This window comes from Pelmatolapia mariae, linkage group LG3_W (assembly GCF_036321145.2).
Source record: "Pelmatolapia mariae isolate MD_Pm_ZW linkage group LG3_W, Pm_UMD_F_2, whole genome shotgun sequence".
Taxonomy (NCBI): Eukaryota; Metazoa; Chordata; class Actinopteri; order Cichliformes; family Cichlidae; genus Pelmatolapia; species Pelmatolapia mariae.
The window spans coordinates 35,848,511-35,863,884 of record NC_086229.1 but is presented as its reverse complement, the minus strand read 5'-3'; the positions used below and the strand labels follow the sequence as shown (position 1 = coordinate 35,863,884).

The 15,374-nt window shown below is 42.9% G+C and overlaps 1 protein-coding gene across 1 annotated transcript in view; it reads left to right on the top strand.

Annotated features, from left to right (window-relative positions):
• LOC134622347 (NACHT, LRR and PYD domains-containing protein 12-like) overlaps window positions 1-15,374 on the top strand; it is a 134,601-nt gene that overhangs the window by 98,972 nt on the left and 20,255 nt on the right. The window contains exon 9 of the mRNA XM_065470152.1: window positions 3,526-3,699. Within this exon, the coding sequence (XP_065326224.1) occupies window positions 3,526-3,699 (174 nt within the window). The remainder of the gene's footprint in view (window positions 1-3,525; window positions 3,700-15,374) is intronic.

Below are 15,374 nucleotides of genomic sequence, written 5' to 3'. Positions count from 1 at the left end.
ACGACTCGATACTCCCCTCCACCCTCCTGCAAGCTTGGTCTGACTGGGAAGCGGAGCTTCAGTTTTTACCTCACCTTACCTTCCCACGTGCCTCTGTTCCTGTCAGTGCTAACTCAAAGGGGGCCATCCGTGAGGTGCACATTTTTGCGGATGCTTCTGAGAAAGTTTATGGAGCGGTGTCTTATATGAGGACTGTAGAACAGGATGGGCAAGTTCACCTCACCTTCATCCTAGCTCACTCCCGTGTAGCCCCCAAACGAGCTCTCTCTATTCCCCGCCTAGAGCTCTGCGGAGCTTTGCTGGGGACGCAGCTGGCCAGTACCCTAAATAGGGAACTCACCTCAGCGATTGAAAGAACAGTCCTATGGTCTGATTCGACCACTGTTCTCACCTGGTTGAGCTCACAGTCCTGCCGCTACAAGGTTTTTGTAGGAGCCAGGGTAGCTGAGATACAGGAGATGACGGAACACTGTACCTGGCGCTACATAGACTCAGAGAGTAATCCAGCGGATGACCTGACAAGAGGGAAGGCTCTGGCCGAGCTCAAAGAGCCTAATCAGTGGTCTAATGGACCCCCCTTTCTGCTCAACAGTCCTGATACATGGCCAGAGAACCCGAGCTCTGAGCCCAGTAATGACGACCTTGAGCTCTGAAAGACCGTCTTCTGTGGAACCTCCATCACCTCCACACCTACCTGTCAGGATGGAATGGCATGCAAGACTTGGCAGGAGCTCTTGGAAGTTACTGTTAAAGAGCTTTGTGGTCAGGGGCTCTCGACTGCGCCACCTAGTGCCGAGGACTATCAGAATGCTGAACAGGTCATCCTTCGGCAGGCTCAACAGGAGTCATTTCCAGAGGAGTGCACATTGCTTTCAGAAAGGAAACCTGTCCCATCCAGAAGCCGCTTGCTTACCCTGGCACCTGAACTGGATACCTCAGCGGGCCTAATCAGAGTAGGGGGTTGTTTGCGACGCCTAGAAGGTCTTGACGGACCTATATTGCATCCGATTGTCCTGGATCCTTCACACCCTTTCACACGTCTGCTTATCCAGAAATATGATGTTGATCTGCATCATCCAGGGCCTGAACGGGTCTTCGCGGAGCTGAGGAGGTCTTATTGGATACTACGTGGAAGAGAGGCAATTCGCAAGTTACAGCGAACCTGTCCTGAGTGCCAGCGTTGGAGGGCACAACCCTCTGTACCCAAGATGGCTGACCTTCCAGCTGCTCAGCTTAGACTGTACAAACCAGCCTTTTACTCAACCGGTGTTGAATGTTTCGGGCCTATGCTTGTGAAGGTAGGAAGACGGCACGAGAAACGCTGGGGAATCATTTTTAAGTGTATGACGACGAGGGCGGTACATCTGGATCTCCTAAGTAGCTTAGACGCAGATGCGTTCCTCATGGCCCTGAGGCGATTCATAGCCAGAAGAGGGACACCGGCAGAGTTATGGTCTGACTGTGGGACCAATTTCAAAGGAGGGGAACGAGAACTCCGGGAAGCCTTTGCCAACATGTCAGACATTGCAAAGGAAGCTCGCCCATCAGAAGATCAGATTCCAGTTCAACCCCCCGGCAGCCCCACATTTTGGAGGTGTATGGGAGAGAGAGATCTGTTCGGTGAAGGCGGCTCTCCGCACCTGTGTGGGTTCCCAACCTCTTCATGAGGAGGTACTCCTTACAGTTCTGCTGTAGGTGGAATTGATCCTTAACGCAAAGCCCTTAGGCTACGTTTCCCCTGACGTGGCCGATGTGGACCCTGTGACACCTAATAGTCTCCTCATGGGACGGCCTGATGGATCACTACCCCAGGTGGTCTATCCAGAGACAGAGAACCTCAGTCGACAACGTTGGAGGCACTCACAGATTCTTGCTGATCAGTTCTGGGCAAGATTCATCAAGGAATACTTACCTGGCTTACAGGCGAGGCAGAAGTGGCAGTCAACTCCTCCTGAACTTCTGGACAAGGCAGTGGTTATGGTTGCAGATCCGCAACTGCCTCAAGCTTTGTGGCCAATAGGCCATGTGAGAAGAATAGCAAGTCGCCCCCTGGAACTGATTAGGGAGCCCTTTTGGGGGAGCAAATGTGTAACCACATTTGGGGGCGACTGTATAAAAGGCTCTGGGATTTTATGTCTATGTTCTGCAATATTGTGCGGGGTGGAGCCGTAGGAAATGACGTAGGCAGAAACTGGGGGGGGGGGGGGGGGGGGGGGGGGTAGTGCGCTGCTGCTCGAGATGGGGAGATTGTTTTCCGTGTTAGTTCTGTTTACCCCGTAATCTGTGTTCCTGGTTGCCATCCTTCACGGTGATGCTCCGAGTGTTAAGTTCATGACTGGAAGTAAGTGTCCTTAAACATGTTTATTTTCCGATCCTGATGTTTGCCGCGGCTTTAGTTACTTTCTACCGCATTATAGCAGCAAGTTTTCATCTCGTGACTAGAGGCATGCGCCGCTGGCCGCCGCCATTATGTAGTAATTTTATTCGGTCTTTTCTGTGTTTAGAGCAAGAGATGTAAGATTGGCAGAGTTCAAATCATATATGTTATGTTATTTGTATATTCAGATGGATGTGTTGATTTATTTCATTTACTACTTTATGTTTATCTTAGTGAAGCTGTTTCTGTATATATTTATATACTCATGGCAATTTGTTTGTTACCACAGACTGCTGGCAACACTGAGCATCTAGGTGGCAATAAAACTGCTGGTGGTGACTTCCAGCAAAGTGGAAGCCTGTTGTCCTCCTTCCTGTATCCTGACCGATACACCATCTTGTTAACTGCTGAACCTAAAAGAACTAGCCCTCAGCAAGTACTTCTCAATAATCATTTTGACTTGCTGTCAGCTGAATCTGGACTCATAAACACTGAAGCCTTAAACAGGAATACAAATCATTTTCTGCCAACTAGCGACACACCAGCAGATAATGGCTCAGAAAGCTAAAATGAGCCAATCATTTCTGTGTTTAGTTCCCCTGAAATCAGATCTGATATCAGCAGCTCTGAGTTCATTCATCATTATTGTCCAGTGATGAGATTTCTGCTCCGTTTGGTAACAGTCAGCAGGTTTTTCCTGCGTGTGGACGTGAACAGTCGTACCTGACAGCAGGTAGCAAACAGAGATCATCTTTCCAGCTGGAACTCTTCACTGAGCTGACCTCATTCAAAATGTTCTGGAGTCAAAACAGGAAACAGTTCAAATGTGTGTCTTCACTCTGACTCTGGATCAGATCTCAGTGACAGACTGTGGACATTATGGAAGCCTAAATGTGACACCATCTTCCTCCTTCATCTGCAGATTAAAGCCAAACAAAGATCCTCATTAAAAGTCTGCAGGTCTGAGAGAGACTCTATCATTGTGTCATGTCAAACACAGTAAGAGGAGCCGAAGCACAGCTGTGAAGAGCAGATGTTAATCAGATTATGACATCACTCTGTTTTGTCTTTATATACATTCAGTCTGTGTTTATAATGCAAATTTTCTACTTTTATAATAACACACTTTATATTTTCTATAATCACAGACTGACTCTGTGTGGACTCTCAGAGACTCACTGTGAAGTTGTGGCCTCAGCTCTGAAGTCCAACCCCTCCCATCTGACTGAGCTTGACATGAGTGAGAACAACCTGCAGGATTCAGCAGTGAAGCTTCTGTGTGCTGGACTGGAGAGTCCAAACTGTCGACTGGAGACTCTGAGGTGAGTTCACTGACTGCAGCTGTTGTTGTTTTTCTATATTTCAGATCTTTGTTGTTTGGAACTTTCTACAGTTCCTAAATGTTTAGGATGTGTCAGAATACAAATGTGAAGAAGTTTGAGTGCTTTCAAAAATCTTGTGTCTTTCCAAATGACTGCACAACAGTTTTTCCTTTTGGCTCCAAATAGAAGTGACAGAGTTGAGCAGGGTTTATTTAAAGGCTGACAGAAGTGGAGTGGTGACAGGGAGATGTTTGACAGGACAGTGTTTCAGCCTCCACAGGTTCATGCTGTGCTCCATCAGTCAGTGAAGATGAAGTCAGTGCTGATGAGGCTGTAGAGTGTGTGAGGGATGTGAATGAGGATGATGAAGATCTGATGATAGCAGATAAAAACAGGCTGCAGAGACTTTAAACCTGTGTGGAAACAAAGAGAGAGAAAAGAAAGACATAAATGTCAAAGCTAATAAAGGTGAAGTTAGGAGCTTGATGATGATGATGTTCATGGTATCAGAAGCTGATCTGGCTGCTACAGAGACAATCCACACAGCTGCTGTGGTGAGGTGTGTGTTAAAGCAGACAAACACAGAGCAGCCGAACACAGGCCCAAACATGACAACAAAGCAGGATTCAGGCTCTGTGAGAGGATTTCAAACAGAAGCTGGAGAAGAAAAAGGACTCTGTTGGAATGACTACAGAAAGAAGGCAGCTGAGACCAGTCCAAGTGTTTCCATGGAGCCCAGTCTAACATTCATTTATACACTAACGTACAGAAGTGAACGGGAAAATGAATCCATAGTTTCAAATGTAGAAATAGTTCTCAGTTCATTTACAGAGTTTAATACAATTCATGAGGAAATGTTCAAAACAGCAGCTGGTAGGAAGTCTGCTTCACAAAGTTGGATCCAATTCCAATAGTTTGTGATGCACTTGAATGCAGCATGAGCAGTTCACGGCCTAACAGAGACTGTCAGTCTGGACTTTTCTTTATTTCCATTGGCTGTCAGTGAGATTTCAGAGCAATCAGAGACTGTGGGTCTGTGTATGAAGTATAATTCACGTGCAGTTGTAGAATGAATGGATTAACCCTAACCTGAGAAACTTGGTACGCCCCGGCTCTGCTAGGCGACAGGGGAGGTAACATGAATGAGCCGAGAGGCAGGAGGGTCAGATAAAAAAAAGAAAAACAAAAGGTTTATTACCACAACTGAAAACCGTTACTGAAACAACTCACTAGGCAATGAGGTGATTTAAACAAACAAAAAAACCTATCTATAGAGATTGACAGACCACGTGACTTTTGCGCATTGCTTTGTGGGTACCCGTGGCAACAAAATCAAAACACTGGATGAAGTGCTAGCTTTTCCAGCATCGGTAATCACTTGAATCCATACAGTTTTAAAGGTTTAAATGTCTGAGCTTTGAAAGACATGGTGTTGGAAAGAGAACAATGATGGTGACATTTTGAGGGTAAAATGATGGCTGTAGAGCAAACACTGTGGACACAGCAGCAGTTGAAAGAGAAGTATTTAAGATTAATCTTGGCACAGTGAGAGACAGAGCTCGTTAGGCAGGCAGGTGTGAGATATTGAAAAGATAAATACAAGTTGAACAGTTGAATATCTTGTCTTCGTTTTAAAGTTTGAATGGTGGCTCTATGTCAATGTATGTGGACGTAGTTAGAGTTGAAAGAGGAGTGAGTTGAAGGAGAATTTGAAGGGTCTCCCCATTGAAATACATGGGAAATTTTTGTTGGAAAAAGTTGAATAATTTTAAAAATATAAATGTTAAAAATGAGAAAAGTAGAAGCAGTCATGTCCAAAAGCAGAGGAATCTAATTACATCCAGTTTAGAAGAAAAACATTGAGTGAAGTGTTTGTTTCATCATCCTTCACAACTCATCCACCAGGTGTCACAAACTGCAGCAGAACAGTACAAAGCATGTCTTACTGGATGGCTGCAACAACCAGAGTTTTACCTACCTTTGGTATTTCTTGACAGCATGAGCGTAATATTTACTTAACAGAGTCGTCTTCTGTAATCTTTTCAGATTCAGATTCAGAACACTGTATTTATTTTCAAGGGGCAATTAGGATACTGACCTTGCCAACCGTACATACAATACACAAACATCACATTGGGGAGACAGGTCAGGCTAGGTAGCTGGCCGGTCAGCTGCTGGAGCAGGGACCCGGAACCGAACAGCGGAAAATGCACAACATCAGGAAAGATGAGGAGAAAAAAGAACTCCCCCCAGACTGAGCTCCAACAGGGAGATCAGTTTGAGAACATAAAAAAATGACCTTAGCGCAGAGCACATGAAAACTCTTAATATGCCATAGAAACACATGACAAGCAACAGGGATGGGTAAAAGGTGAGAGACAGCCGGTGTAGACAGCGCATCCGGGCATGCAGCATTTGCGCTGGTCCCCTCGACCCACCGTCTGCACCGGGAGGGGATAAGCATGTTTACGATGGGAAGGAACTGTCTAAACACCGTCTGTTATCAGGGTGAGATTTGTTATGTTCAGCTCCAGCCTTGAGACCACAGCTGGCACCGGTATGTTAGCCACACGAAATGATGGTGGTTTTCTTTGGTGCCAACAACTGCATGTCAGTATCACAGCTGATCTAACAGTCTGTCACTCGTCTCTCAATCTCCCGCTGGAGAGCCACGAGCTTCTCCCAGAGGTTATCAATTTTGCATTCAAAGAGCATAGCCTGAGTGCTCACTGCAGAAGTTGGAGCAGGTGGAGCTTAAAGGGAGTAAGTGCTCATATAGAAAGACAGTTGTGTTTTAATGAAGCTATTCAGTTAACCAATAATTGTATTGCAGTGAAGCTTCTGTCGCCTTGTAATCAGAAGGTTGCCGGTTCAAGCCCCGGCTTGGTCAGTCTTGCTCGTTGTGTCCTTGGGCAAGACATTTCACCCGTGGCCTACAGGTGGTGGTCAGAGGGCCCGGTGGTGCCAGTGTCCGGCAGCTTCGCCTCTGTCAGTGCGCCCCAGGGTGGCTGTGGCTACAATGTAGCTTGCCATCACCAGTGTGTGAATGGGTGGATGACTGGATGTGTAAAGCGCTTTGGGTTCCTTAGGGACAGTAAAGTGCTACACAAGTACAGGCCATTTTACCATAGAATTGCTTAGGAGATTCTTAATTACTGTCTGAAGATTTTTTACAGTCACATATTTTGTTGTAATGGTAGAACAGAATTATTGTTCAGTTCAATGAGCAGGTAGCTGTGAGATTCATAATAATGAGGTATATTTGTATAAAAGATGACTAAACTTGAACAGTAGCTCTGTGAGTTACTTTGTTTACTCATGTGTGCTGATTTTCTGAGTAATTTTAGGCTGAAGTGAACTTGAAATGAGTTTCTGAAGTAAGTGTACTTGGAGATATTTATGTTTTTACTAAAGTCCAGGAGCAGGAGGCTGTGTGTAGCATAGAGGAACCCAGACCTCAACTTTGTCTCCTGGTTTCTGTTGCTGCTGTTACAGTTTCCCCTCATCGTTCCCTCCAACAGTCTCCTCACTGTAACAAATCAAAGTGTTACTGTATAGATTCACGTCTGAATGTTGCCATGTGCTATTAAAACTAAAAGCGATGTTTCATACACCCACGTGGTTCAGTCACACAGTAACTGATGGTAAATAATGTTTGTGTTGTGCACATCGTACAGGTCAGCTGCTCCACACAGATCTCAGGTTTATATGCAGGAACATTGATAATGAAGGATTGTTTGTTTCATACAGATGTGACATGAACAATAACACCTTCGTGAAATCCTTTTAGGAACACAAACACTATTCTAGCTGGAGAGCATATTTGAATGTAGGTTAATGTAGGGGATCATCAACAACAATAATAACTAGAAAAATTTGCATTTCCTGCGAAAATGCTGTGTGGACGCCTTAACGCTGAAGCTGTCTGCTGAAAAGATGAAAAAGATGAAAAGTTGCAGGGTGGTGAAAAAAAATGTCGCCCTGAGCAGGATTTGATCTCCTGATCTCAAGGCAGCTACTGATCTCACTTAGCCAAACTCATTCTCATACCAAAGAGGTGGACAGACTGACCATTCTGCTGAAATTAGCAGAAGCTGCTGAGAATTGTGCTGATGAGAGGTGAAAAGGCTAAAAAATTTTGCAGAAAAGAGGTGAATCAGCAGAGTTTCTGCTGAAAAGAGTTTTCTTTTCTGAAAACAGCCCAAAAACCTTGAATTTGTACTGAAAAGGGGTGAAAAAAATGAATATTTTGCTGAAAAGTGGTGAAGAAGCTAAAGTTTACCAAATCAAAGTATTTGTGCCAAAACATAGTATTTCTGCCATATTGTGGTATTTGTGCCACAAACGTTATTACATTACAACATGAATACGGATTAAAGATGAAAGAAACTGGCAACATATTCCTCCACTACAAACCAGTCTGATACCACTTCTCTGCAGAGGCGGAGCCAGACATTTGAAACACCCGGGGCTTAGCCCTAAAGGGTAGTATGCATGTGGGATTTATTTATTTTATTTATTTTATTTTATTTTTTTATTTTTTTTGGGGGGGGGGTAGAAATGACTGAAAGATTAATTGGCTCTGTTTTGAGTTTTGTTCAAAAAAGAATGACTTCATATAGGGAAAAACACGCGGACTAAATCCCAATTCAACCAGACCCAGAACTGATCCAGAATTAAAACAGGACTACAACAGTTCAAAATCTGGACTACTTAGGACTTAATCAAGACAGAACCAGAATCAGAACTAGATGATAGTAGCACTAAAAATCATCATAGACCTGCACTACACTTATTTTTTTAATTCTACCAAAGTCCACTATTTAGATTGAGAAAAGTTTATATAATTATTTAGCCTTGTTGTTCAAACAAGCCTGCATAACTTAATAAATATAGAATTTGAAAAATAACAAACCTAAAAAGAAACACTAGGTACGAGATACATGAGTACCTATGATACGGTGATACTTTTGGTAAACAACCATTTGACTAACATGTGTGTCTCACCTGCTCTTGTTCCATCTCTGTTCTGTCCTCATCCTCCATCTCCCTCTCTGTTCCTCTCTCTCCCTCTTTGTGCTGACAATCATCAAATATACAGTTGAAACCAGATATTTACACACTCTTCAGATCAAAACACAAACACTTTTTTAATTGTAACATCAAATCAGTCTAAATGTTTATTTTTTTAGATTGATAATTATAAAAAACATATTTGTTAACTTTAAGAGTAAAGAGAGAAACTATTTGTATTTCTTCATTGCAAATGGCACCAAATTGTATTCAAACTTGAGCCACACTTATGGAGCTCCACAATTCTTTTCCAGGTGTTTTGGTTGACATCTCTTGATTTTCCCATGTCACAGAAACAGGCTCTGTGTTTTGCCTTATATGCATCCACAGGTGTGCCACCAATTTACTCACATGGACTCTACTAACCTATCAGAAGCTTCTTAAGCTCAGAATGGAATCGTCTGGAGTTTTCTTATTAATTAACACTAAACTTAGTGTATATGTACTCCTAAATTTGATGAAAGTGATAAAAAATAGACAGCTCTGTCTCTCTTTATTCTGACATTTAACTAATTCAAAAGATATTTCAATATTTATTTATCCAAAAAAAAACAAGTTTACTCTAAATTGATGTTGTACAGTAAAAAATGTTCTTGTGTTTTCCATAAAGTGTATGTAAATATCTGGTTTAAACTGTGAATATACTGCTGTGTATTGAAATTCCTCTTGTTTTGCATAGAAATATACTGAAAAACATACAAAGCATAATATATAAAATACTACCAGAGTTTATTCTTTGAAAGAAGCCCCTTATGTCCATTCTTGTATATCAGTGCATTACTGAAACCGATTTATTTAGCCGTGGAGGGTAACAACTGAAAATATGAAATAAACATACATGTAAGCTAAGACTCTCTAAAAAAAACAAAAAACAGCATTGTTGTTGTTCGGCTTTTCATTTCACCATTTGTTGATTCACTTGAAGAGCAAGTAACGTAATATGGTTCAAGTGATCAGTTTGATATCAATCTTTCATGATAAACCGTCATATTTACATCATTTGTACAGTACGAATGATTTGCTTTGGTACCTGGTCAAACTTCAACTCTCATCTGTCTGCCTGGCTCCGTTTCTCTCAGCGCACTCGCAGGCAGCAGCTGCCCCGCCCCCTCGCTCAGTCGCTTAGTGCCTGAGCTCGGATCATACCAATATTAGGGGGGATTTACGCAAGGCAAGGCAAGGCAAGGCAAGTTTATTTATATAGCACAATTCAACAACAAGGTGATTCAAAGTGCTTTACAGAGACATTAAAAACAAAAACAAATAAAAAGCATGATCTAAAATTGATTAAGACAAACAAACAAACAAACAAAACAGTATTTAAAATCAAAAATCAAAACAGTAGATAAAATCAGAACAGTAGATAAAATCAGAACTGTAGATGACCTGAGGGATCTGGAAGGTTCATACTGGGTCAGGAGGTCACTGATGTATTTTGGTCCTAAACGATTCAGAGCTTTATAAACCAGCATCAGAACTTTAAAGTCTATCCTCTGACGGACAGGCAGCCAGTGTAAAGACCTCAGAGCTGGACGGATGTGGTCCACTTTTTTGGTCTTAGTGAGGACTCGAGCAGCAGAGTTCTGAATGAGCTGTAGTTGTCTGACTGATTTTTTAGGTAGACCTGTAAAGATGCTGTTACAGTAATCAAGCCTACTAAAGATGAATGCATGGACTAGTTTTTCCAGGTCCTGTTGAGACATCAGATCTTTTATCCTTGAAATATTCTTGAGGTGATAGTAAGCTGATTTTGTTATTGCCTTAATGTGTTTTTCTAAGTTTAGGTCTGCATCCATCACTACACCCAAATTTCTCGCCTGGTTTGTGGTTTTTAGGTGTATATATTGAAGTTCTCTGGTGACCTGTAATCGTTTTTCTTTGGCACCAAAGACTATTACCTCAGTTTTGTTTTTGTTTAGCTGGAGAAAATTGTGGCACAACCAGTCATTAATTTCCTCAATGCATTTACCAAGAGCCTGTACAGGGCCTCGGTCTCCTGGTGACAATGTGATATATATTTGTGTGTCATCTGCGTAGCTATGATAGTTTATTTTGTTGTTCTTTATAACCTGTGCCAGTGGGAGCATGTAAATGTTAAACAGAAGGGGTCCCAAGATGGAACCTTGGGGAACTCCACATGTGATACTTGTCTGCTCAGATGTGAAGTTACCTATTGATACAAAGTATTTCCTGTTTTCTAAGTATGTTTTGAACCAGTTTAGTACAGTTCCTGAAAGACCTGCCCAGTTCTCCAGTCGTTTGAGTAATATATTGTGGTCAACAGTATCAAATGCTGCACTGAGATCCAGTAGAACTAAGACTGACATTTTTCCACTGTCTGTGTTCAGACATATGTCATTAAACACTTTGGTCAGAGCGGTTTCAGTGCTGTGGTTCTCTCTAAAACCTGACTGAAAGGCATCATAGCAGTTATTCTGTGTTAAGAAGTAATTGAGCTGTTGAGAAACTGCTTTTTCAGTGATCTTACTTAAAAATGGGAGGTTTGAGATCGGCCTGTAGTTGTTCATTTGTGTCTTGTCAAGATTGTCCTTTTTCAGTATAGGTTTTTATTGCAGCAGTTTTTAGTGGTTCTGGAAACACACCTGATATTAAAGAAAAGTTTACGATCTGTAACAGGTCTGACTCCAAAGTCTTTGAGACCTTTTTAGAAAAAACTTGTTGGCAGGACATCTAAACAGCAAGAGGAGGAGTTCAGTTGACCTAAGATGTCCTCCAGGTCTTTGCTGTTAATAGGGTGAAACTGTTTGATGGTGTTTAAACAGTTTTTTGGTGGACACAGTACATATCCTGGATCTGCTGTTGATGTAGCAATTGCTTGTCTAATCTTTTGGATTTTTTCTGTGAAGAATTTGGCAAAGTCATTGCAGGTCATGGTCGAATGAAGTTCAGTTGCCACTGACACAGGAGGGTTTGTTAGCCTGTCAACTGTAGAAAATAAGACCCGAGCGTTATGACTGTTTTTGGTGATGATGTCAGAGAAGTAGGACCTCCTTGCACTCCTCAGTTGTAAATTATAATTGTGAAGTTTCTCTTTATAGATGTCATAATGAACCTGGAGGTTTGTTTTTCTCCATCTGCGCTCAGCTTTCCTACACTCTCTTTTTTCATTTTTCACCAGTGTGGAGTTTCTCCATGGAGACTTCTTCCTTCCAGAGATAACCTTCACCTTAATGGGAGCAATAGTGTCCATTACATTTAACATTTTAGCATTGAAGCTATTGACGAGGTCATTGACTGAACCTCTGGACAGATCAGGTGTTAATGGGAAGACCTGGTTGAAGATCTCACTACTGTGTTCAGTTATACACCGTTTTGTGATCACTGCTGTTGATATATTTGTGTGGGCTGAGATTTTACTTTCAAAGAAAACACAGTAATGATCAGATAGGCCCACATCAGATACAGTAACCTTTGAAATGCTCAGGCCCTTGGAGATCAGTAGGTCAAGAGTATGTCCTCTATTATGTGTGGCCTCTGTTACATGCTGAGTCAGCCCAAAGTTGCCCAGAGTGTTACTCAGGTCTTTAGTCCCTTTGTCCTGAGGGTTGTCCACATGGATATTAAAATCCCCAACAATAATTACACAGTCAAAATCAACACAGATCACAGACAGCAGTTCACTGAGGTCATTAAAAAAGTCTGTGCAGTATTTGGGAGGCCTGTAAACATTAAGAAACACAACTTTGGATGGGGCCTTCAGCTGTAACGCCACATATTCAAAAGACTGAAAACTTCCAGGAGATAGCTGCTTACATTGAAATGATTCATTAAATAAGACGGCAACCCCTCCTCCTCTCCTGCTCACCCTGGCCTCACTGATAAAACTGTAGTTAGGAGGGGTCGACTCGATGAGAACAGCTCCACTGTTACTTTGGTCCAACCAAGTTTCAGTTAAAAACATAAAATCAAGGCTGTGCTCAGTGTTTTAGAGGTATTATTTGCCCCCTCGTGTTTGGGAGCAGTCTGTGGCACACAAGGTATGTTTGCTATATTTAAAGATCTTTTAGAGTGCAGCTCTCTGTGTTTTGACCAGGCCACATGTCTCCTTCTGTCACCTAAAAGTACAGAAATTTTAAAACCTTCTAGTAAACAGGGTCCCAGCTTCTCCTGGGAAAAGTCACCACTGTCATAATCCTCACAGCCTGGACCCTCCACACATCACACATCAGACTGCGGGGACAGAGCATGAAGGTGGTAAGGAGGAACTAAGGGGGGCGAGGCTGCGCAGTGTAACTTTGATTGCTCTGTTGAGGGCGGGGCTCGATGGCGAACCTTTGGCTGCTCTGGTGGGGGGTTAATGGGGGACAAAAAGGGATTGGGCCAGGGGGTAGATCTGAGCCCAGCATTGACCCGCTCCATCATCTCCTCAGTGAATTTCAGGTGTGGGGAGGAGGGAGAAAGGGAGGGGGAGGAGGGTGATGGCCTGTCAGGGGTTTGGGGGACTGGGGAAGGTCGTGGTCCCTGGTCCTGGTCGTTGGTGTTGTTGAGAGAGTTGGAGGCAAATAGGGACCCCTCTTCTTGCCTCAGATGTCTCTCCTTTCTGAGGCTCTTCCCGGGTGGGGGCAGATGGAGCTCCTCCTCAAGGTTTCTGCTGGGCTTTGTTTGTTCTTGGAGTACTGTTTGTTCCTCTTTATGAGATAACTCCTCGTTTATCTCAGCCTTGGCACCAAGCACAGATGGATGACGTATGGAATAAAACAGGTTGGAGGTGAACAGTTTCACCCCTGACTTGTTAAAATTAAATCCATTTGCTTTAAACAGATGCCTGCGTTCCCAAAAAATATTAAAGTTGTTGATAAAATGCACTGAGTGGTCAGTACATGCTGATATAAGCCATTTATTCAGTGCAAACAATCTGCTGAATCTCTCGTCTCCTCCTCTGACGGGCGGTACAGGCCCACTGATGAATACAGCTGCATTCAGAGAGTTTACAGTATTTAATAATCCAGTAAAGTCCCGTTTCAGAACCTCCGATTGTTGTTTGGACACATCGTTTGACCCTGTATGCAGAACAATATTTGTCACAGTTGGATATTCATCTGCAATCTGAAGAATTCTCTCCTTCAGGTTTTTGACCATATCCTTAGGGAAGCAGAGGACTTTAGTGTTCTTACCACACATCCTTTGTACATCCTTTACGGCAGAGTCACCAACAATCAGAGTTTCAGGCCTAGCCTTTAGCTTTCCCTGTGGCCTTTTACTTTTCAACAGATTTTCAGACCTTACTTCGCTACTTTTAGATGGATGGTTGTCCGATATAGATGCAGGGTCCTTTGATAGTGGAGCAAATCTGTTCTGCAGTTTGACATTCAGTTGTTTTGGAGGTTTGTTGTTAACCTTCCTATTCACGGTTGTCCAGTCCTGTTTCCTCCCGTATACAGGGGTAGAAGAGCTTCTCTGTCTCGTAGGAAGTGAAGGCCAGTCGGTTTCAGAGATTTCAGCTCGCTGTGCTCTGCCTGTGATACGTCCTCCCCCTTCCAGGAGACATGATTTATGTCTTGGTTTTGCACCAGGACAGTCCAAGGGGGTATTTTCGCTTGATGATTTATAATAATGCACAGAGTCTACTTTCTTGGTCATGTTATCTGTGCTCCTTAGCTGTGTACTAGCTTGATCATCGCCATTGCTTTGAATCAAAGGCAAGGTTGTTTCATTTCCACACAGTCCATTTACCTCCACATTTACTTCTAAGCGATGAATTTTTGTCTCCAGTACTGCAATCTTCTGCAGGAGTTTGTGGTAGTCATCTGTGGAGAGGGAGGGCATCTTGTTGCTAGTTAGCCTAGCGGTTAGCACCTTTCCAGGCTATTGAGGCTGTTCGGAGTCCAGACGCTGTAATCAGGCTTCAGCTGTGTCTAGGCCACAGACACACGGAGCGCTGAGGATAAGGTAACTAGAAATGTTGCTGTTTCTGTTAAGAACACTTTAGTCCTAATGATCTATAAGTGTCCAGAAACTCTCGCAGGTAAGCTCATACAGAAAAAAAAAGGAAAAAATCAGCATAAAAATCAATAAAAATCAATAAAAGAAGCAAAGCATATGAAGAGCAAAGAGAGGAAGCGTCCACACTCACAAAAAAGGAAGGACAGGGCAGTCCTTCGCACAGTCGCAAATTCCCACAGTGTGCACTACGTGCTTCGAATATTGTGTGTAGTTTTTTGTTTTATACAGTTGTCAGCCAGGCATCCAACTATGAAAAAATTATACTCCAAAAGACCCTGGGCTTCTGAAAAAACAACCCGGGCTTAAGCCCAGTAAGCCACCCCCCCGCTCCGCCCCTGCTTCTTTGCAGTGTTCACGTTTACTAAGGCACTATCCAAAAGGCCCCACAAGAGGGCACTCCAACACAAGAGATGACCTATGTACACTGATGCACTTAGTAACAGTCAGCCTCCTACTTAGCCAAAATGGCAAAATCCCGTAATTTGGCACAAATACTATGATTTGGCAGACACTATGATTTAGCAGAAATACAATGTTTTTGCAGAAACACTGTAATTTCACTCAAATACTATGAAATAGCAGTAATACTATGATTTGGCAGAAATACTATGTTTCAGTACAAATACTATGACAAAGCA